Source organism: Panthera tigris, chromosome C1, assembly GCF_018350195.1.
Source record: "Panthera tigris isolate Pti1 chromosome C1, P.tigris_Pti1_mat1.1, whole genome shotgun sequence".
NCBI classification, from domain to species: Eukaryota; Metazoa; Chordata; class Mammalia; order Carnivora; family Felidae; genus Panthera; species Panthera tigris.
The window spans coordinates 3,924,237-3,945,012 of NC_056667.1; the positions used below are offsets into that span (position 1 = coordinate 3,924,237).

The following is a 20,776-nucleotide window of genomic DNA, read 5'->3' on the forward strand; positions in this document are numbered from 1 at the left end:
TAGGGGAGTCAAAAATATAGAAACGGAGAATAGATGGGTGGGCACCAAGGGGCTGGGGGGAGGGAGGCATGGAAAGTTAGTGTGTCGTGAGAACAGAGTTTCTGTTTGGGGAGATGAGAAAGTTCTGGAAGTGGGCGGGGGTGATGGCTGTACAACATGCATGTACTTAATGTCACAGAACTGTATACTAAAAAGGTTAAAGTGGTAAATTTTATGTTACGCATATTTGACCACGGTTTTTAAATCGTTTTAACTAGTTTGGGTTGATTTCCAAGATGTAGCGTGCGAAGAGCAGAGAGCAGAATATCCACAGTGGGCAGTGTCTGAAGTATCAAAATAAAAGCCCTGGCCCTGAGTCACCTCGGCTCAGAACCCTCCCCAGGAGGCAGCGCCACCCCCAAACCGTCTGTATAACCCTGCCTGGGCCCAGCGCTGGGTGCTCTCCCGGGCAGAGCTCGGGCAGCTTGGCGGGACGCACCCCGGAAAAGTCTGGATGAAGACAAGACGAACTGGTGAGGGAGCCTGCTGTGCCTGGAGCGCTGAAGAGCAAGAAAGCGACCCCCGAGGTGGAGAGAGATGCATGGGGGTTTGGGGGAGGCTCCGGGAGGGCGCCTCCCGACAGCGTGATCACACTTAAGTGCCAGTGAAGCCGACAGCCCTGCAGGTGGATCCAAAAAATCCCCCGCGGACAGCCTTACCACCCCCTGGGCTTTCTGACTCAAATGACAGCTGCTGACTGATGGGAGTCAGCTTTGGCCTGCTCAGTATCAGAAATATTTGGGGTTCCTTGCCCACGTTTGAAAAATCAGGAAATTTTTACCACCCCCAAATTCCCTGGATCTCTGGCTTCTCTTGAAAAAACTCAAGGAGTGTGGTCACGCTGAGCTGCCTTCCCAGGGGCAGAGACGGAGTGTGGGTTCCCCACCGGCCACCGGCCTCGCCCTCCATACCTGTCCGGCCCGTGGGGCTTCTGAGTCCGGTATGGAGAGAATCTCTGCGAACCCAAATGTGGCTGGCTGTTCGTCCTACGGGTTTTGAGGGTTGTGGAGTGTTACCGAGCCCACCCTGGGCAGCTGGGGACGCAGGCTCGGCACCCGAGCTGAGCTTTGAGGAGTGAGGGGCGGGGGAGTTTCGCCTCCACGACTCTCAAAGGGACACCTGCGCTGTCCAGAGGACCGGCAGAGTTCTCCGCTGCAGCGTGGGGGGGCTGCTGATGGCAGGGGGGCCTCCCCCGGCTGCTCGAGCCTCACCCCCACTCCCAGTGGGTCACTGCTGCTGAAGCGCGAGCTCATACTTAGACCAGCCTGGGCAGCAAACTCTGGCCTCCCGTGAGGCCAGCGTGCCTGCCGGCCGAGGGTGGCATTTCCTCCACCTGCAAACAGTAGTAACATCATCCTCGTGTGGTTGCTGGGAAGGCATCGGGCATGCGGCCACAGGACACGTCGTAGCCGTAGCTTTAAAAACGTATTCATTTCCTGTCCCGCCCCCCGGATCTATCGCCCTCCTATCGGGGGGGCTGTGTTCAACCTGGTATAGGTGCTAAGCTTTGTGATGACCCAACAGGTAAGAGTCCCGCTTGCCTGAAACTCGCAACCCATAAGCTGTTCCTTCTTGTGGGTCCGCTGCTGAGAGCTGCCTCCATGCCTGTCCCTCGGCAGGAGAGGCCGAACGGAGCCCCGGGTGCAGGGCCTGGACCCCCCAGCCCTGGCAGGACAGGGGACCCCCCAGCCACGAGGCGATGCCCTGGAACCCCAGGCACGCCCCCCAGCCTGGCAGGACACTAGCGGCCTGGTTTTCTCATTTCAGATAGCAGAGCAGCTGATGACCTTGGCCTACGACAATGGCATCAACCTCTTCGATACTGCAGAAGTCTACGCGGCGGGCAAGTACGTGTCTTTTCTCGTGGGGAAAGTGTGGTGCAGGCCCTGGCTTCCCTGGGAAGAACCAGAGCTGCTGGTACTCCGGTCCTTGCTCCCAAACGTCCACAATGGGCCTCCCACTCTGCCTGCTTTTCTAAAGTCTAAGTGGCTTCAGAAGGTGTTGTTTGCATGGGGCCAGAATTGCAGAACACTGGGACACCGGTCACTTACTAAACTCCCCATGTATCCAAACACAGAGAGGACCACAGTCCCTCTGGTGCCTGAGATGCTGTGCTGGGCCAGAGCCTGATTAAGCTGTCGTCCGTCCCCCGCGCTCCTGCGGCCAGCGCCACATGCCTGACATTCCCACGTCTTAATGGTACAGTGAGGGCTGCAGGGAACGGCAGGGCCTCTCGAGCTGGGGGGAGCAGAGTCTGGCCAGCCGAGCACTGTAGGAAGCACTTCCCATCTTGGCAGTGAACTTCCCTACTCAATTATGTAAAAGCCCTCTTCAGCCAAGGCTGCTGGCTTCAGTTTTAAAGACTAGCTGTAATCAAATCATCCACTCTCCTGCATCGGGTTTCCAAAAGTCAGCTTTTGTTTGTGAAGTCATCTGTTGGCTCTCTGTTCGTCCTCCCTCTGGCCCCTCCTGCCTGGGGCGAGCCAAGTTCCCATCAGCTGGGTCGGCTGCAGCCGGGCTGGCTGTGCACCGTGGCTGCTGCGGGGCCAGCACCTGCCTTGAGGGCTCTGGGTTCTTACCTGCGGCTTGAGTTGGGGCCCAGAGCTCTGAGAATCAGGGACCCAGCAGGGCGTTTTCTCAAGTCTCAACCCAGGGTCTGAGGATCTGACAGCCCCAGGAACCTGCACTGGGACCCCCAGATCTCCTCAGTCCCTGTCAGCAGCCCTCTGCACCCCCCCCCCCGGTGCTACAGCCCCCTCCTAACCCCTCCCTGCTGGCAGCTTCTTCCCATCAAAGTGAAATGCTTTCCAGACAGATGAACCAAGCAAAGGGTCAGAGGTAGAAAAGCCCGATGCGGATGCCAGGCCCGCAGGCGTTCCCTGGCCCTGCTCCTGCCTTGGTTTCGCTGCCCATGAGAGCACGCGGCAGACAGCTCCAGGCAGCCTTCTCGGGCTCCAGATGGCCTGGCCCCGTGTACAAGCCTTGCACACCCCACTCCACAGCCGCCACACTCCCTGTGTCCCTGTCTTCACTCCCCCCGAAGAACTGGACACCCAGGGCTGGCATAGCAGGGCAAATGCACTGGGTACCTGGCAGCCTCAGGGCCTCTCGGAGCCCCTTGCCGGCAGCCGGGGACTCAGAGCAGCTTCCGGTGGGTTATTGTTACCCCTGGAGCCCACTGCCCTCATCCTGTCCTCTCCTCCGCACGCCTCTGCGGCTCCTTCTCAGTCCAGCCCTCAGTCCCATCAGTGGCATGGTGCCAGCAGTGACCCACACGGGAAGCAAGGGACAGGCCAGAAGAAGCTGTTCTGGGGGGCGGTGGGGGGGCTGCCGGGCTCCTCCGGTGGCTTCTGGGCCAGGCACTGTCCCTCTTGCTAACCAGAATGCCAAGCACATATTTTGCTGAGCCCCCTGCTTCTTATGCTGATGCTAATTTGGGCGCTTACCAGAGAGCTGCAGGATTTCTGTACCCGCTCCACCGCCGCCCCCCCACCCCAGCCCCAAGCAGATGTCAGGCTTCCCAAATGCAGGGCCACAAGAATTCACAGCCACAAGCAACAGGCTTTGATTAGCCGATGGTCTACAGCTCCTGCAACCCCAGGACCACTCCTCATTTTTCTCCCTTCCTCCTTTCCTCATCTTTTGTCCCACAAATGAGGGGCCAAGGAATAAAAGGAAGAGGCCCAGGGCTGAGTGAATTTCTGTACGTCTTGACCACGAATGACGAGCATTCAGAATGTATGCTGAACAGCTTGCAAATTAGAGCCCATTATTTCTGAGTGGATGACTCAGGCGCTTTTATAATTGGAATGTAGCACTGGGTATGGATCATTCTCCGTCTGTTGTTTTTACTCAGAAACATTTCGCTACAAGCAGAAAGTTCTTAAAAGTTAAGCCAGCGCTACAGTGCCAGGCAAGGCTGGAACAGCCCCGCCCGTGACCCCCGCTAGCCCAGGTTTGGTGCAGGGCCAGAGTGACGCCAAAAAGAACAGAGAGCAGTCCTCATGGCGTTTGTCTCTTTAGCGTTCAAAAGCAAGAAACAAGAGAGATGCACGCACCCACACACGTGAACACACACACACGCATGCACCCTGCTGGAAATTCAGCCCCTGGCCCTGAATACATGTTGATCGTCTCTGAAAAGAGAGGATGCACTTGATGAATAATTTACCTTTTTAAAAAATATATAGACACTTCTCTGGAAACTTCACCCACGGAACGTTGCCAAACATCTTCCCCGGTGAATTTCCAGCAGGCCAGGGAAACGGGATACGGCAGGCCTCACCAACAGGACATCAGCCCCTTCCTTCTCTGTGAGGGCTGGAGCCGTCTGCTTGTACAGGCTCCTGCAGGGGCACCGCTCACGGCCACCTTCATGGGGGGTGACAGCCGCTCGCAGGCTCTCTCCTCGTTCTGGAATGAAGTGTCCAAGGCAAGGCGAGCATGAACAGCCTGGCTCTGTGGCCCCAGTGGCATTTCCACAGAGGGGACCAAGTGGCCCATTGTCATGGTAGGGGCGAGGTTTAACGTTTTTGTCGCGCTGTAATGAAATCCCCGTATCTCGGTCTTTCCTGCAGGGCTGAAGTGGTATTAGGAAACATCATCAAGAAGAAGGGATGGAGGTAATTACCCTGTTCTCTCCGTGGTCAGTGTCCAGGGCGCACACAGGGAAAAGCATGGAAAAGGCAGGCGGGAGGGAGGAGGGCACCGTGAGGGACAGATGCGTGCTGGGTCCTGGGCGAGCTCCGGCTAGGGCCCCGAAGCTGCTCTTTCCCATTGCCCAGTGGAGTGCTCAGTGAGGCCGCATTGGCCCTTGGGCAGCCGGCCAGTCCTTCGAAAGCCTGGAACTTCTCAGAACTGTTCTCACTGGGGAGAATATTCCAGCCCCGGGCTGCCTCCAGGGGCAGAGAGCATTCACACCGTGGTGGGGGATGCTGTGGTGAGGCGGGAAGCTTCGGCTGAGTCACCAAGTGAGGTGCCAAACTCCGTTCCCCAAGACCAGAGGCATCTCTGCTTGAGGGGGGAGTCAAGCGGGGGGGGGGGGGTAGTCCTTGTGCCCCTGACTCTGCTCCTCTGCCTCTGATCTCTACCTCTGGTCCAGCAGGGATTCAGGGGGCCAGGGAACTAGGTTGCGCTCTGATTTGTGTCAGGCCAAAAAGATCTGGACATGAGGACTTCCCGGATGGCCCGGGTAAGGCAGAGGGTGTAGCCACTGAGGAGAGGGACATCCTTCTCCGGACTTGGACTCCACCCTTTGCCACTGGCCCTACCTGTAAAGGGACCACGTCTGGCCTCCCTGGCAGGGCTGTCCTGAGGCTCGAGGGCCCGAGTCTGTCAAACGGCTGGCCAGCTAAGGGCCATCACACTTGTCTGGGGAGTGGTGGCCCTTGTGGCTGGGGTCCCCCCACAAGCTGCTCAGGGCCCTCCCACAAGGCGCTCAGAAGCCTGAGGGTTCCACCCTCCCCAGGACAGATGGGGCTGGGCACTCGCCTGCACTTGGGGGCCCCTTGAGGCCTGCATGTGTTTATTTTCAGAAACAGCAGAAGCTGTTGTAAAGCTGCCCCCAACCCCACCCCCCCACCCTCCCCCGCCAGCGAGTGCAAAACCCCCTGGGGACAGATGACAGACACCCTTCCTCTTGTCCCAACGGAGCTGTTTGTTTCTTCTCGGCTCTAATTCATCACATAATTCCTCCTCACGCAGTAATTAAAGGAAATCGCATGTATTAGTGGGTCCCCTGGTTAGGTGTTAGGTGAATACCTCGGGAAATGCATATCCGGTCACCCCCCTGCCTGGAGACGGAGCTCAAGGGGGCCACAGCTTCTGACTTTGAGGAGCTATTTCCTGAGCAGCCCCCCTGCTTCCAAGGGAGGAAAACACAACCACAGGGGACCCGGGCACCCCCTCCCCTGGGAAGGGTCTTGATGAGATGTGGCCTGGAGGCTCCATCCTTATCCCTGCTCATCCCTCCAGGACCAAACAGGTGTCAGCTCCTGCCTCTTGTGGATTCACAGCAGGAGGCCCGAATCTATTCCTTTCCCTCGGGGCTTTCCATCACCCCACACACCAGCTCCCTCACACCCCGGGTCCTGCGCCACCCACCTGTCTCTCCCTCTGGATGCCCCAGGCTCTCCCCAAGGCCGTCCCACAAACCGCTTTCTGAAAGCCTGTCTCTGGCCTGTAGGGGAAGAGCCAGCCTGCTTGGCCCCCTCGCCTTCGGCATCCCCACTGGAGCCCCTCCTTCTGCTGCAGCCCCTGCATTGACCTCCTGGGAGCGTGCTCCCTGCACCCCCCAGTGTGTGTCTTGCTCTGGGCTCTGGTCTGGTGCGTGAGACTCCATTCCCCCCCCCCAGCCCCCACTGCCCAACTTCAAGATGAGTTAGTTGCGTCTGTGGCTTGTCTCCTGGCTCAGCGGGGAGCCCCAGGACCCCGGGCTCGCACACGGCAAACATGAAATGATCTCGAAGCACCCTTTTCACACCCCGTGCTCCCAGATGAGAAGGGTGTTTAGGACCCTCTTTGTAAACTGAAGACACCCCTCCCCACCCCAGCTATGTCCAGTAACACCCCTCTTCTTCTGTTCGCAGACGGTCCAGCCTGGTCATCACCACCAAGATCTTCTGGGGAGGAAAGTAGGTGCAGCGCAGGCATGCTCCCGGCCGGGGTCAGGGGTCAGCAGCCACGGCCCCGAATCGGAGGCTCTCCCGGGGCGGGGGGTGTTTGTGCAGCCGTCTGCCCCGGCCGGTGCCCAGCCCCACTGAGGGACATCAAGTCCCGGAAAAGCAGCTTCGGCTGAGTTGCCTTTTACTCAAACCTTGTTTCATTTGTATTTTTTACCTTCATGGGCTTGGTTTTTGTTTTTGTTTTTTTATTTCTCTGATTACAGGGGTAATATCCCCAAAACTCTGGAAAACCCAGAAAATTCGTGGACTGTCTCAACCACGTGCCACCTTCCCTGGCCACAGACCACCCCTGCCCGTTTCCAGCGGTCTGGCCCCTCATTGTCTCTAGGACCGGACCAAATCGGCTTCCTAGGAATTATAAATATGATTCATTCTTCACTTAAAAAAAAAAAAAAAAATCTAAGCAAAACAGAAGGGCCGATTGGAACCCGGAGACCCCTCCCCCTGCATCCACCCCCACTCCCCCAGGCCAGCCGGGCAGCGCCCCTCCTCCTGGCTGCATGAACGCACCCCTGGAGCCTGTGGTTTGTCTCCCAAGTGGAATCAGATGCACGTGGCACTCACTGACCTACTTTTCTTGGCCTAACGTTGCATCATGAACATTTCCCCCAAAACCGCTTGCAACATCACACACGCTGTTGTGCTGTTTTTCAGAGCGGAGACCGAGAGGGGCCTTTCCAGGAAGCACATAATAGAAGGTGAGGGAGGCGCGCTGGCCCCACACGGCCCCTGAACCCACGGAGCCTCCTGCAGATGCCCAAGTGAAGGACACAGAGTGCCCCCGCCCACCAGCCACACGCACAGGCCTAGGCCTGGAGATGCCCCGCGCTCTGGTCCCACCCTCTCCTTCCACCCAGCCTCTGCGTCACCAGAGCAGGGCACCACCGCCTTCAGATGGGCATTGTGGTCCTGGGGAAGACAAGACAGGCCTGGGCCGGGCCCCATGCTGACTGGTGGTCCTGAGCAAGGGACATCACTTCCCCAAGCCTCTGTGGCAACATCTGTAAAATGGGTGTGGGAAGAGTGGCCACCTCTGGGATTTGGGGGAGGACTGGGAAGAACCCAGGAAAGGTGCAGACACAGCCAGGCGCTCTGTGCACAAGTGAGAGAAAGAGAGAGAGAGAGAGGCAGGGAGGGGGGGAGGGAGAGAGAGAGGGGTCGGGTAGGCTGTCCCGCTTATCCTATACTTGTGTCGTCTTTGTGCCTTTTTCCACCTGGGCTCCCAGATGACACACCCGTCCCTTTAAGAATCACACGATTAGGGGGGCTTTGCTGCGGCCCCCGCAGCCCCAGCAGGCTCTGTGCGGCTCTGCTCTGAGCCCTTGCTCAGCGCTCACTGGTGATCTGCGCCTTTGGTGCGTGGACAGGGATGCAGCTCCCACTCCGTGCGGGAGAACCTGGCTCTCCATGTGGGCCCCCAGGGCGTGCAGGAGGGCACCCCTTCGTGCAGTCACAGAGCATTGGCCTGTGGACCCGACCACACGACCCCCCGCTTTGGGGCGTGCACCCACTTAGGTCCTGGCTTTTCTTCACCTCCGGTGGCGCCTGCCCACATGGGTCCCCACGCCGTGTGACGGCTCCGGGTGCCTGGGACCTCTTGCTCCCTGTGCCGCACGCAGGTGCGCGGGTGACAGTGGCCCAGCAGTGTCAGTGAAGACGGTGACCACCCCTCCTGACTCCGCCCCCCAGGTCTGAAAGCCTCGCTGGAGCGGCTCCAGTTGGAGTACGTGGATGTGGTGTTTGCCAACCGCCCGGACCCCAACACGCCCATGGAAGGTGGGTTCTCCGCGGGGCACCCAGGCCTCCCGGCTGCTGGGGGCGGGCGGGGCGGGGGGGGGGGCTGGCACCTCCAGGCGGAGTCCCCGAGTCCCCGTCCTGGCCTTGGGTCCATATGCACCTGATCCGTGCGGGCTCTACGCCCCCTCCCGGGTTCAGAACCGAGTGGAATGTCCTCTCCTCTCAGCTCTTACTATTCCGTAGCTAAATGAAGTCACGATACGATGGCTGTTTGCAACTGCTGTGTTCTTTTCAGTCATACTCCCGTTCTGCCGGGAGGCTTTAGGGGCCTCTTGCTCTGAGAGGTAAATTGTTACTTAGAGGAGCGGTGCTTTGAAAAGCAGTTTTGGTTTCTTTGCCGCGTATTTATTCTTTCCTCTCCCGCCATCTCCGCCCTCCCATCACCCCCCCCCCCCCCCCCCCCCCCCCCCCCCCGCCATTCCTGCTTCAGGCTCCTCATTTGTGCTTTGCTGCTTCAGGGATTTGGAAAATGAAGTTGTGTTCGAGTTATTTTTTCTTCATTTGTTTCTATATATACCGTGCACGCGTGCGTGTATATATTTGCGTGTGGGGTCTGTGTGGTCTGTTTGGTTTTTGTCTTTTCGTTTTTTGTCTTTAAACAAAATGAGTATTCTGGGAAGATTTGTGCGTCCCCTCCCCACGCTCTCTGTCATGCCGCGCCCGTCCGTGTTCCCACAGCTATAAACTCTGGTCTCTTTAAATCTTTCTTTATCACCAGGGGACCCATTTAGTTCCTCCAAGTCAAGGACATTCATCATAGAAGGTACACAGTACCCTTAGCCCGACTATTGACTCCTGTGTCCAAGCTGCATTTTATGAGACAGTGTTTTTATTTACACTACTCTCTTTCCCCCCAAGACAAACTTCTCCATAAAATGCATAAAGGAAAAATAAGCACCCTATGAGAACATCTTGCAAGTGAAGGAAAAGCAAAGCAGTGTGGAGCCCCCGCCCTCACCCCCGCCTGGCCAGCGCTGCCATTTCATTTCTCCTGCCCCCCCCGCCCCATGCATGACCCCCCCCCGCCCTGCCCCCCCAACCCCCCCCCGCCTTGCACTGCCGTGATCCTCGAGGCCGGCTGTCTGTCCACCAGGGCTCCTCTTGATTTGAGGATGCTGGGATGGGCGCCTGAAACCTTGACCCTGGATGGTCTGGGAGAGGGTTGGGGAGACCAGGGGCCCACAGGAGTCAACACCGGGGGGATCCCTAGGACGAGCGGCCTCCAGCGCGTCTTAACGTTGTAGGTCACGTCTGCTGAGCTCCTGCCTCAAGCAGAAGCAAAACACACCGGTGGCCAGCTGCCCCGTCACGGCACGCGGGCTCCTCCACGAGCATCGTGGCTGCGCGTGGTGCTCACGTCCCCTGGGCGGGCTGGGCCACCTGCCGCTCTCGCCCCCTGCCACGCAGCCCCACCCCTCCATCAAAACGCGGTCACTGGCCTCCTTGCACGATACCTACTCGAGCAGGCCAAACCCTGAGACCTGGCGTGGGCTCTGCCTGCCCCCGAGCTAAGGGCCGCCCCAGGGCAGGCCGTGGTCTCCCTGGGAGCCGGGCTGTGTCCCACAGTGGGAGGGCGCCTGCCTGCCAACTGGTGCTGCCACCTGACCCCTCCCATGTATTATTTGTGACGAGGCAGGAGGTACTGTGGGTTCTGGCAGCAGCTGGAAGGATCGGGCCCTCCTGCTGCTGCCGGCCGGCATTAAATATCGAGGGGCGGGACAGTCGTCCCCAGTGGTCCCTGCATCTGGGGCCGCTGACATTGGCTTGGGCAGAAGCGCAGAGTGCCAGACTCCCGTGTGTGGCCCGTCCACCCGGCCAGCCGTGCCCGGGACCCCTTCTCTCTCAAGCTGGTTGCAGGCTCCGGCGGGCTCCTGCCCCGGTGGCCCGCCCCGCCCCCCAGGCACCCGGCGGACCCCCTCTCTGCATGGAAGAAGGGGTGCTTCAGTGTATCTTGCCATTTCCCGGGTGAGGAGACAGCTGTGCTGAGGGATGAGAGGGAGCCAGGCTGGGGAACGAGGGTGTCCGCTTCCCTCTCCGGCATGTGGGCCGAGGCCGTGGCTGAAAAGAATCAGCGGTTACACTGCATGGTCACAGGGGACCCTAGGAGTGTTTCTGAGGAAGCCGACAAGGACAGCGGCCAGAAGCCTGAGCTTGGCCTTGGGTGTGGGCAGATATCTTCCCGGGCCCCCCGGGCTTTCCGACAAGAGCCGTCCCCCTTGGCATCGAGTGGTGTGGGCAGTCAAACCGGGCGGCCTGTCGGTGGTCCCTGGGGGCTGGGGCGGGGCTTCGGGCCTCCCTGCCAGCCTCCTCCCGAGGATGGGCAGAGAGGAGCCCAGTCCCCGACCTTGGAAGGAAGGAGAGGGCAGGGGTCGGCCTGAAGGCCTGGAAGGCGAGGTGTGATTTTTCGGGGGCCCTGGGCGTACCTGCCCCAAGACCAACACCCCAGAAGCCCCAGCTACCTTAGCTTTCTACCGAAAGAGGGGACCTCGGCCGAAGGGGCGCTCAGGGACCCGGGATGGGGGGGCACGACACCCCAAAACAGAGGTGCCGTTCTCTGCGGGAGAAGGTGCCCGAGGGTCTGTGCCATTCAAGGGGGAGCTTGGGTGAACAAAGCCCGCATTCTCCTTCCTTCCTCCGGCTCTCCCACCCCCCTGCCATGTTCAGGGGCCCCCCAGCCCCCCGCCATGTCGGCAGCCGATGAGCAAGCCACCTGGGGAGAGACAGGACTTCCAGGGGTCAAGGTTGCCGCTTCGTTTTGACAGACACTTGTTCTTGAGCCCCCCTTCCTGCCCTGCCTGTGGGAGTGAGACTTGCAAGCACTGTATGGGACCAGCGAGGAGTCTGACGACGCAGCCCTTCTCCCCGCAAAGCTGAGAGACATTTGAGGTCTTTAAATTCGAGGCCAAGTATGTTGTTAACACCACAGCATCCCCGTGGGCTGAAACAGCCTGGTGCGGGAGCAGTAGGGAGACTATGAGTGGCAGATTTTCATCTCTCAAAAACTTTTTTGAGTACTAGAAAGAGTGTATCGTGTAGCTGGGGCGAGGGTCCCTTGCCTGTTCCTGGGCTGGTTTGAGAATCCGGGACGGATACAAACGGGGCTTTCCATGTCCACTTCCGGCTCTTGGGGACACATCTGGAACCATCCAGGGCCCCACCCTGCCCGCTGTCCAGACGGATGCCATTATTACCTCTCTATTCCGTCCTCCAGATCCCAGGGAGAACCTGGGACACCCCGAAGCGGGGGGGACTCGAAACAGGCAACTTCCTGTTGCCCTCTGCCAATGTGATTCGTCCCCAGACTAGAGACGCCCCTGCAACCATTCCACCGTCTAGAATGACATCCTTTGATCTCACCTTTCCCTCCTCTCTCCAATCCGCCATAGAAATGCCACCGTCCATCTAGAACCCATTTTTCAAAGATTCCATAAGACTCGTAACTACTGGGGGAAATTGTTTTCAAGGCCAGCTGCTTGGGCTGTGGTTCCCTTTTTCCTGTGGTCCCTGGAAACCCCAGCCACACCCGACTCTGGAGCCAGGAAGTACATTGCTTGCAAGACATCTTTGCAGCCCCCCACCTCCTGCTCCACCTGTCTTTGCAGAATGTCCCCAGGCTGGGCCCCATGCCCCCAGTCACCCCACCCCGACCCGCAGTGTCCCCTTCTCTCCTGACAGAGACCGTGCGCGCCATGACCCACGTCATTAACCAGGGGATGGCCATGTACTGGGGCACGTCACGCTGGAGCTCCATGGAGATCATGGTACGGCAACCTCTCGGCATATGTGTGTCCATGGGGTTCCCTGCCCCATTCTAGGGATGAACACCCAGGACTCTGGCTCGTTCAGTGCCATTGGTCCCGATGGCACAGACAACTGGGTACTACAGGGAGGGACAGTATGGTAACCTGTGGCAGCCACATCTGTAGGCAGTGCTCTTAACTTGGATCCCAGCACTGTGTGGCCCTGGACAGATGGCCTCACCTCTCTGAGCCTTGGTTTTCGCACCTGTAGAACAAGACCGCTAGCATGACCCCCCAGGAGGCTGTTCTGAGGACCGAGAGAACAGTTGCGAAGCTCTTAGCAGAGAACCTAGAGCTCAGCCAGCGCTCGGCAGCAGTAACAGTACCAGCCACTTGCACCCGGCTCTCATGATGCCCCAGCTGCCGTTAGACTTGAGGGCCTCATGCGGACTGACTCCCCTTGAAACCTCCCAATGCCCTAGGAGGAAGCGTTACTGTCATCCTGTTTCTCAGATGTGGATACTGAGGCACAGAGAGGTTAAGTAACACACCCAAGGTCAGCCAGCTCACTCTGAGGTGGGTCACCAGGTGTAGCGCCCGGCCTGGGCTGCCTCAGAATGTGCGCTGCTGTTGGGAGCCCGGCTTCCATCTCCTAATCCGTCACGTTTCCCACACTTTCAGGAAAGCATCCCCTTCCTTGTCATTTCCCTCCAGGAGCCATCAGGGACAGAGGACTGCAGATGTCTCTTGGTATCAGGGTATCCCAGGAGGGTCAGCGGGGTGGCACTGTGCTCCTCAGAGGTTGGAGAGCAGAGGCCTGGGGATTGGGTCTTCCCAGGACTGGCTCTGAGGCTGACCTGCCACCCCTGCCTCCAGGGCCCTCCCGGCCTCAGCCCTTCCCGTGCCCCTCCTCCCAGAATTCCCCACATCCCGGTATCCTTGGGGGTTCCGGGAGAGGAAAGGGCCTCTCATGCTGGCAGGCAGGGCTTCCCCAGGAGTCTTGTCAGGAGACATCAGCCCTGGCTCACACCCATCCAGTAGGAGCAGAGGGAGAGTCTGCAGAGTCCAGGCCTTGAGCTCCAAGTCCCAGAAATGGGCTGATGCTACGTTTCCTCCTGACGTAGCATTTTCCTGACACTGCCACCATCATCCCAGGGCCAGGGCCCTGGAATAATGATCATGATAAAAACAGTAACACCATAGCAGGCAGGCACTGCCCTCCTGAAGGCTGTGAACGCCGTTGGCTCACTTGACCCTCACAACATACAGGGAAACTGAGGCACAGAGGGGTGAGCTCCTTGCCCAAGGCCACCTGGCCAATAAGTGCCAGAATCCTCCCCATGCCTTCAACGCTGGGGTCCCATCCCGTTTTCCCAGCAGAGACGGTAGGGGGACAGGCTACCGGTTTCCCAGGAAAGCGGTGAATTTCCCCGGGGAGGAGTGTGGGGGGAGAGCAGGTGAGCCGGCTGTTTCCTGGGGATGTCTTTGTGTCTCCTCCATGCTGCCCGAGCAGCCCCCAGACCCACTGACGGACAGGGACCATCCACGGTCCTATTTGCGTTCATAGGAGGCCTATTCCGTGGCCCGACAGTTCAACCTGATCCCGCCCATCTGCGAGCAGGCCGAGTACCACATGTTCCAGCGCGAGAAGGTGGAGGTCCAGCTGCCGGAGCTCTTCCACAAGATAGGTGGGCTCCCCCCCCCCCCCCCGCCCCGCCCCGCCCCGCCCCGTCCCGTCCTTTCTCCCCTGCCCCGCCCCTTCCTCTCGCCCGGCACCTCCTCGCTCCCTAGCCCCGCCCCTCCTCTCGCTCTGCCCCTCCTCCTCCTCCTCCTCCTCCTCCTCCTCCTCCTCCTCCTCCTCGCTCCCTAGCCCCGCCCACCCCGGGCCTGACCTCGCCTGGCTTTCCTCTCCCAGGAGTGGGCGCAATGACCTGGTCACCTCTGGCCTGCGGCATCGTTTCCGGAAAGTACGACAGTGGCATCCCGCCCTATTCAAGAGCCTCCTTAAAGGTGAAGGAGCTGCCAGGCTGGGAGGAGGGGACGGGCACGTGACAGGCATTTTGGATCCACGAGGCTTTGGGGCGGGGCCGCCGCAATGGGTCTGGGCGGGGCTTCCCTGGGCCCTTGTGGGGGCCGTTCCAGGAAAAGCGAACTTGGAGCCCTTGCTGGCCGGATCCCACCTCCGGAAAGGCCGTCCTCTTCTTGGGATGCGCCCCCCGGGTGAAAGGTCCCCTTCACTCCCTCGCCACCCCCAGCTGGGTTCAGCATTGACAACGTGGGCTGGGCGGACCACCTGTGCTATTTGGGATGGCCCCTCCCACGACGGGTACCCCCCTACACACTCTCTAGGCCAACTCTGAGACCTCTGGGCTGGGGGCTGCAGAGCTGCTTCATTTGTCCCTCAGAGGCCACCCCCTGGGACAAGTTCCCCCCACGCAGACACGCCTCTGGAGTGGGGACTCCGGAGGGTCTCCCAAATGCAGGGTTTGGGGGATGAGAAGCAGGCAGAGAAAGGCCTACTCAGGTCAGGGCAGATCCAGCACTGGAGCCCCCCTGCCTGGGGTTCAAAGACAGGAAGGCCTGTCCCACCCACTCCCGCCCAATCCACACCGAGATCAGGGATTCCCTGGAAGGCATTGCAATCCCAGGGGTGGGGGCAGGTAAGACCACAGCTCCCCCAGAGCCTGGGGAAGGGGTCCTCTGGGCCAAAGGCCAAAGCATTCCTCTTCCCCCACCCCCACTTCGCCCCGGGCTTGCCAGGCCCCCGGTCCTGACTCAGGGACCCCGCCTCAGCGACCCTGAAGCTTCTGGCTTCAGATTCAGCAGGCCCCATCCTTCCACCTGCCCAGGTCTGTTCTGCAGTGGGACACGGTTAGGCAGGGGTGGGGGTGCTACCTTGGCACAAATCACCAGCTGTCTGCACGCAGAGGTCCAGGTGACCTGCCCTCACCAGTGGGCTGTGCTTTCTCCCCCCCACAACCAGGGCTACCAGTGGCTGAAAGACAAGATCCTGAGCGAGGAGGGCCGGCGCCAGCAGGCCAAGCTGAAGGAGCTGCAGGCCATAGCTGAGCGCCTGGGCTGCACCCTCCCCCAGCTGGCCATAGGTAACCGTGCTGGGGGGGAGGGGGGGAGGGTTGCCCGTGGTCCCCGGGGCCACCCTTCCATCAGGCAGCCATGGGCAATGGGGCCCTTACATTCATGGGGAGAGAATGGGGGGTGGTCCCTGAGCACTTGGGCCCCCTCCCCCCCCCCCCCGCAAGCAGTTGGTGCCTGGGCTTCCGCAGAACCCAGCATGCAGAGCTGTAGGCTTACGGGGACCCTCCTGGGCACCCTCAGCCCCATGACCAAAAGACTGGATCTGTGTGGCCCAGTTAGGGACAGGGCAGAGCCAGAAAGGGCCCCTGCCCTGGGTGTGTCCCCCTCACCTCTGGTCTTCCTGCCCCAGCCTGGTGCCTAAGGAACGAGGGAGTCAGCTCCGTGCTCCTGGGTGCTTCCAGCGCAGACCAGCTAATGGAGAACATTGGAGCGATACAGGTGGGTCGGGGAGGGGGCTGCTGGGTGTGTCCCCCCCCACCCCCCGGCCCTTGGGCTGAACGCAAGGTACCGCTCCGTCGTTTGTCCAGCACGTGTTCGCTGGGCACCTGCAATGTGCCAGGCACCGTGCTGGGCGTCTGGGCTACGTCACTGAGCCAGTAAAAGCCCTGCTCTTGAATTCAGAGCACACAGTGGACAGTAAATGAGGAAGTTAGAACATGAGGGTGACAAGCACTGTGGGGGAAAATTGAGCAAGGTCCGGGGCACCAGTGGGCACAGAACAGGGTGGGGGTGCCGTGGGCCCCGGTTTGAAGGGGGCCGTGGGGGTAGACTTGTTGAGAGAGTGCCGCGTGAGCAAAGGCTTGAAGGGTGAGGAGTGAGATGTGCAAATTACCTGGAGGAAAAGCATTCTGGGAGCAAAGGAGGCACAGGTGGGCGTGGGCCGGAGCAGAGGGGGTGGGGCAGCGCCTGGGGCACTAAGGACTTGGGAGGTGTTGGGTGAGACGGGAGTCCCCAAGAGCACAGGAGGGGCAGGACCCCTCTCTCCCTGGCTGCTGAGTGGGGGAAGGGCTTTAGGGAGCAGGAGGGGGTGAAACAGAAAGACCCGCAGGGAAGTGACGGCGGGCCCCCTGGGAGAGGGCTGTTGATGGTCCCGAGCTCAGCTGCTTGGCTCCTAGATGTTCAGGACGGGTTGAGGGTGAGGGAGAGTCCAGTCAGAGTTAGCCTGTGGGGTTTTGTTACCTGGAAGGGTGGCCTTGCTGTTGGTTGAAATAGGGAAGGCTGGGAAAAGTAGGTTAGGGGTGCGGAGATCCGGTGTCTGGCCCTGGAATCTGTATTTTATGCCTGCCAGACATAGTTCTAGCACGTTCTGGCATTTGAGGTGCAGAGCGTGTACCAGGGCAGGCTTCCTCTCTGCCCCAGACCTTCTGGAACCCAAAAGCAGCATAGCCCCCATCGGCTTCAGCGGGACGCTGATGTGATGAGGCAGGACAAGCCTGGGCCAGCAGTGGCCGGAAGACTGTCACCCAGCCTCCTCCACAGGCCCGTCCTGTCTCCTTGGTGGGATTCTGATTAGCCCTTGTCCTTGCCCGCAGGTCCTTCCAAAACTGTCGTCTTCCATTATCCACGAGATTGATAGTATTTTGGGCAATAAACCCTACAGCAAAAAGGACTACAGATCCTAAGAAGCCCCCGGCCGCTTGCCCGGACAGTTTCTGTTTCCCTCCCAGTCTCTCTGTTCGCTCGCTTAAGCTGTTTTGAAGCCAAGTCAGGGGTGTGGTTTGCATCAAAAAGAAAACATCACACGGCACGAGATGTTGTGGGGAAAAGATCTCAAAAGTCGCTGCTAAGACACCATTCGCCGCTTCGCGGGACGGAATTCTGACCCGTGCTGGGGAGACCACGCTGACTGGGAAGGGTGTTGGCGCGGTCCCGTCCAAGCTCGCCTGCAGCCCTGCTCACCCTCCTGGAAGAGACCACCACGTTTTCTCCCAGCCTCGGCCTTTCCCAGAGACGCCCCGAGTCCAGGCCAGGCCGAGACCCGGTCGGGTGCTGGGGGCAGCAGGGCTGGCCTCTCCTCTGCTGAGCACCCCCACCTGGTGTTGGGGGTGGGAAAGAGGAAACCAGGTCTGGCTCCTCCCGTGGCCCCTCTGCCAGGACACTGGACATTGGGCAGGGCCTCCCAGGTGGGGCCCTCAACCTCCCTTCTTGCCAAGGGCTCCCAACACTTTACCATGGGCCCGACCTCAGATTCATTCTGCACCCGCTTCTCTACCACCCCCTGCCCCAGCGGGTCTCCAAGGGGCCTTCCAAGCTGTCCCTCGACCCCCACCCCCACCCTTGCTGGCAGGGGCAGAGATCCAGGGGGATTCCTTATCAGTTTGGGGTCCACAGGAAGTTGGGGGGGGAGGGTTTCTAACCACGCTCATCGCCCTGGCAGCTTCCTCCCTGCACACAGTTGACGATCCCCGTGCCCAGAGCAGCCCTGAGCGTTCGGCAGGGGCCTGAGGAGCAGGCTCCAGCCCAGGTCCCTCCAGGGCCCCACCTACCCTCCTCTCCAGGTGCCCTGCCCACTGCCCCTCTGTCCTTGCCCCAGAATGCCCTGAGGTCATGCATACTTAGCTAGACTGTGGTCGCTGGCTGGCCACATGCCAGGCGGCCCACCTCTGCTCTGCCTGGGTAGTGGCCTCAGGGTCTGCGGAGAGAACACACTTAGGCCCCTGGGGTTTTCCGTGCTGCATGCGCAGGGGAGCTGGGGAGGCTGAACATCCCGCAGAAGCCCCCACGATCTAGGAAAAGGCCCCAGGAGCCTCCCCCTGGAGCAGTGCCTTCTTCAAGGCCTCAGATCGGGTCAGGGTGAGGCACCCCACATTAGGGTGCTAAGTCTAGGTGCCCAGAGCAGGTTACCCGGGCAGACGGACAGCAGTACCAACCCCAGAACCACCACATGCACCCTGTGAGGAGGTCAGGACGGCTGGAGCCAGTCATTCCTGGCGATGCATCCACCCCCCCGCCCCCCAGCCTGGAACAGGACAGAACCGTCAGCCCCCCGGCTGGGAGGATGAAGGGCACAGGCCTGCAGCCGGGAGTCCTGAGGTACCAGCCTCTGCTGGCTATTTGGAGGCAGGAGCCCACTCTGTAGGGTGCCTCTGTGTCTCCGGTCCCAGCAGGTAGCAGCTGGCCCCACCTCGACACCCCTCCCCCTCCCCCGCCAACAGTCTCACCTTCACTGCAGCCGGTATGCCCGGTCCTGCTTCGCCCTGCCATCCTCAGAGAGCCTCCTGGCCAGCCCTGGCTGGGCTGAGGCCTGAGAAAGCCACAAACTTCCTGACCTTTATGCTGACCCTGGAGTCTAGAACCTTCCCCCCTCCCAGCCCAGGCCCCTGGGCTCATCACCAAATCTATAAGCTGCACACTGTGGGTGTGGGGAGGAGGTGAGCCTATCCTGGCAGGGGCCCCTGGCCTGTGGCCACTGCCCACCACCACACGGGATGCGTGTCTAGCTCCCAAGACAGGCAGGGACCAGGTGCTCTGGGCCAGGCAGCCCCCGTACTGAGGGACCAGATTGCCCACCCCTCACTGGGGAGAGCTGCTGGGCCCCCTTCACACTGCTGCCCCCTTCATGGGGAGCCACACCTGGGAAGGCAGTCCCCTGTTGGCCACATTTGCCAAACGGAGACGAGGGCCCCCAGAGTTGAGCTGGGCCAAGGCCGAAATACCCATGGCAAGGACCCAGGCAGCCTCCCCGTCCTGGGGCACTGTCCACAGCCTGATTCTCAGCCGTCATTTCTCCCACACCCACCTGCAGGGAGGACCCGGCTCTGCTTCCCGGGGGAAGGCCCCCGACTTAGGTCTGGTGGGGTAGCGGTCGGGGGGGCGGGGGACAGAGTCTGGAAACAAGCTGGGCAGAGGTGGGGCCTGGAGGAGTGTGGCCTGGGACCCAGCACGGGTTTACGCTGGCCGCCTGGTCGAGGGAAGCCTCCCAGCCTCTGGCCCTCCCCTCGAGGCAGTTTGCCCCAGGGGACCCCCTCCGGGAATGCCCAGCACGGAAAGGAGGTCCACTCTGGGAGCAGGGGTGGGATCCTTCTCCCTTGCCGACACCCGAGTCCCCCCCCCCCCCCATTTCTCATCCCAGATCCAGTGCAAATCCGAGGTCCGGAGGAATGACAGAGGGGCTTGCTCGGTCTTCTGTCATGTAAATAATGTGCTTTTCTTCTCTCCCCCTTTTTTTTAATGACTGTGGCTCCTCCGCTAACTGCACTCCCTACGTAGGCAGAGACTGCCTCATGCCTCGCGCCTCCAGACGACACTCAGCGAGACACAGCCACCGTATTTATGGAATGACAAATAAAACCCCAGCCTGTCGGGGTCTGCGGCTTCCTGCTCCTCTCCTTTCCAGGGGCCGGCCGCGGGCAGTGGGGAGGGGAGGAAAAGGCCGCCACCTGCAGGGGCCGGCACACTCGCCTCCCGCCCCCCCAGTCTTGACCTTGGGGCAAAGGGTAGGGATGGGGAAAAAGGGCCCTGGGGAAGAGGCAGAGACTGGGGACTCTGAGGCACCCCACATCCCAAGTGATTTGAGGATAAGGGTGCCCCCCACTACCCTCAACACATTCTCTGCTGCTGGGAGGCTGCTGTGCCCTCTGGGTGCGGAGAGATCAGGGTCCAGGAAGGTCCACGAGGTGCCACTGGGGGCTCCGTGTTTCCCTGACGCCACGTTGTGTCTGTGTTTGGGGTCCAAGTGGGAGAGACAGGCACCACACCTCCTTGCCCCCCCTTTCCCAGCAAGCCCCTCGGCCTCATGAGGCCATGTCTTCCCAGGGGGGAGGTGGTTTGGCTTCCGGTGACACCCCATCCCCCACGTTCCTCTGCCGCCTCCAGCCCCCACCCCCATCTAGATCATTGGGAATCTAGGAAAACACGGATTCTATCCTTTCCCAAAGGATTTATTAAAACACAGAAAACAAAGACATACACACAGAGTACAAAGTAAAGGGGATTGTGTCGGCTGCAGGCTCTGTCCAGCCTCTCCCGTGTCCTGCCAGGGACCGGACGGGTCGCCACTCACGGGGGCTCAGCTTCCAGCTCCAGCCCCCTGGCTGGGACCCTCCCAACTCACCCAGGCTCCTTTGCTGGCCTGGGGGTGTACCCAGGGCAAGGGGCCCGGCCCCCTTAGCTGGGCCAGATGCCAGCCTGCGTGGGGATCTGCTCCCTCATACCCTCATGGCTCCAACACACAGGGAGCAGGACCCCCCCTCATCTCCGCACACAGGAGCCGAGGGGGGCTGGGCCCCCCTGTCCACGTCAGGGGTTCAGGACATACACACACACCCAACGGGCCCTTTCTGGGTTATCGCACCTAAAAAAATACTTTGTTTAAAAAAAATCTGAAAACTAAGAGAAAAACCCAAAACACAACGCCAATGACTTTGGGCTGATGCACCACGACCTGTAAACTTCCAGAAAGAGAAAATGGGGCAGGAGCCG

The 20,776-nt window shown here is 60.3% G+C and overlaps 1 protein-coding gene across 6 annotated transcripts in view; it reads left to right on the plus strand.

Annotated features, from left to right (window-relative positions):
* Positions 1-19,692, plus strand: part of KCNAB2 (potassium voltage-gated channel subfamily A regulatory beta subunit 2) — an 84,906-nt gene extending 65,214 nt beyond the window's left edge. For all 6 annotated transcript variants that reach the window (XM_042996984.1, XM_042996982.1, XM_042996985.1 and 3 more), the window contains 11 exons: positions 1,807-1,886; positions 4,617-4,661; positions 6,627-6,671; positions 7,377-7,420; positions 8,412-8,498; positions 12,195-12,280; positions 13,827-13,947; positions 14,175-14,269; positions 15,243-15,363; positions 15,705-15,793; positions 16,888-19,692. In XM_042996984.1, coding sequence (XP_042852918.1) covers positions 1,807-1,886; positions 4,617-4,661; positions 6,627-6,671; positions 7,377-7,420; positions 8,412-8,498; positions 12,195-12,280; positions 13,827-13,947; positions 14,175-14,269; positions 15,243-15,363; positions 15,705-15,793; positions 16,888-16,977 — 903 coding nt within the window. In that variant the 3' untranslated portion in view covers positions 16,978-19,692. The remainder of the gene's footprint in view (positions 1-1,806; positions 1,887-4,616; positions 4,662-6,626; positions 6,672-7,376; positions 7,421-8,411; positions 8,499-12,194; positions 12,281-13,826; positions 13,948-14,174; positions 14,270-15,242; positions 15,364-15,704; positions 15,794-16,887) is intronic.
* Positions 19,693-20,776: the final 1,084 nt, after the last annotated feature.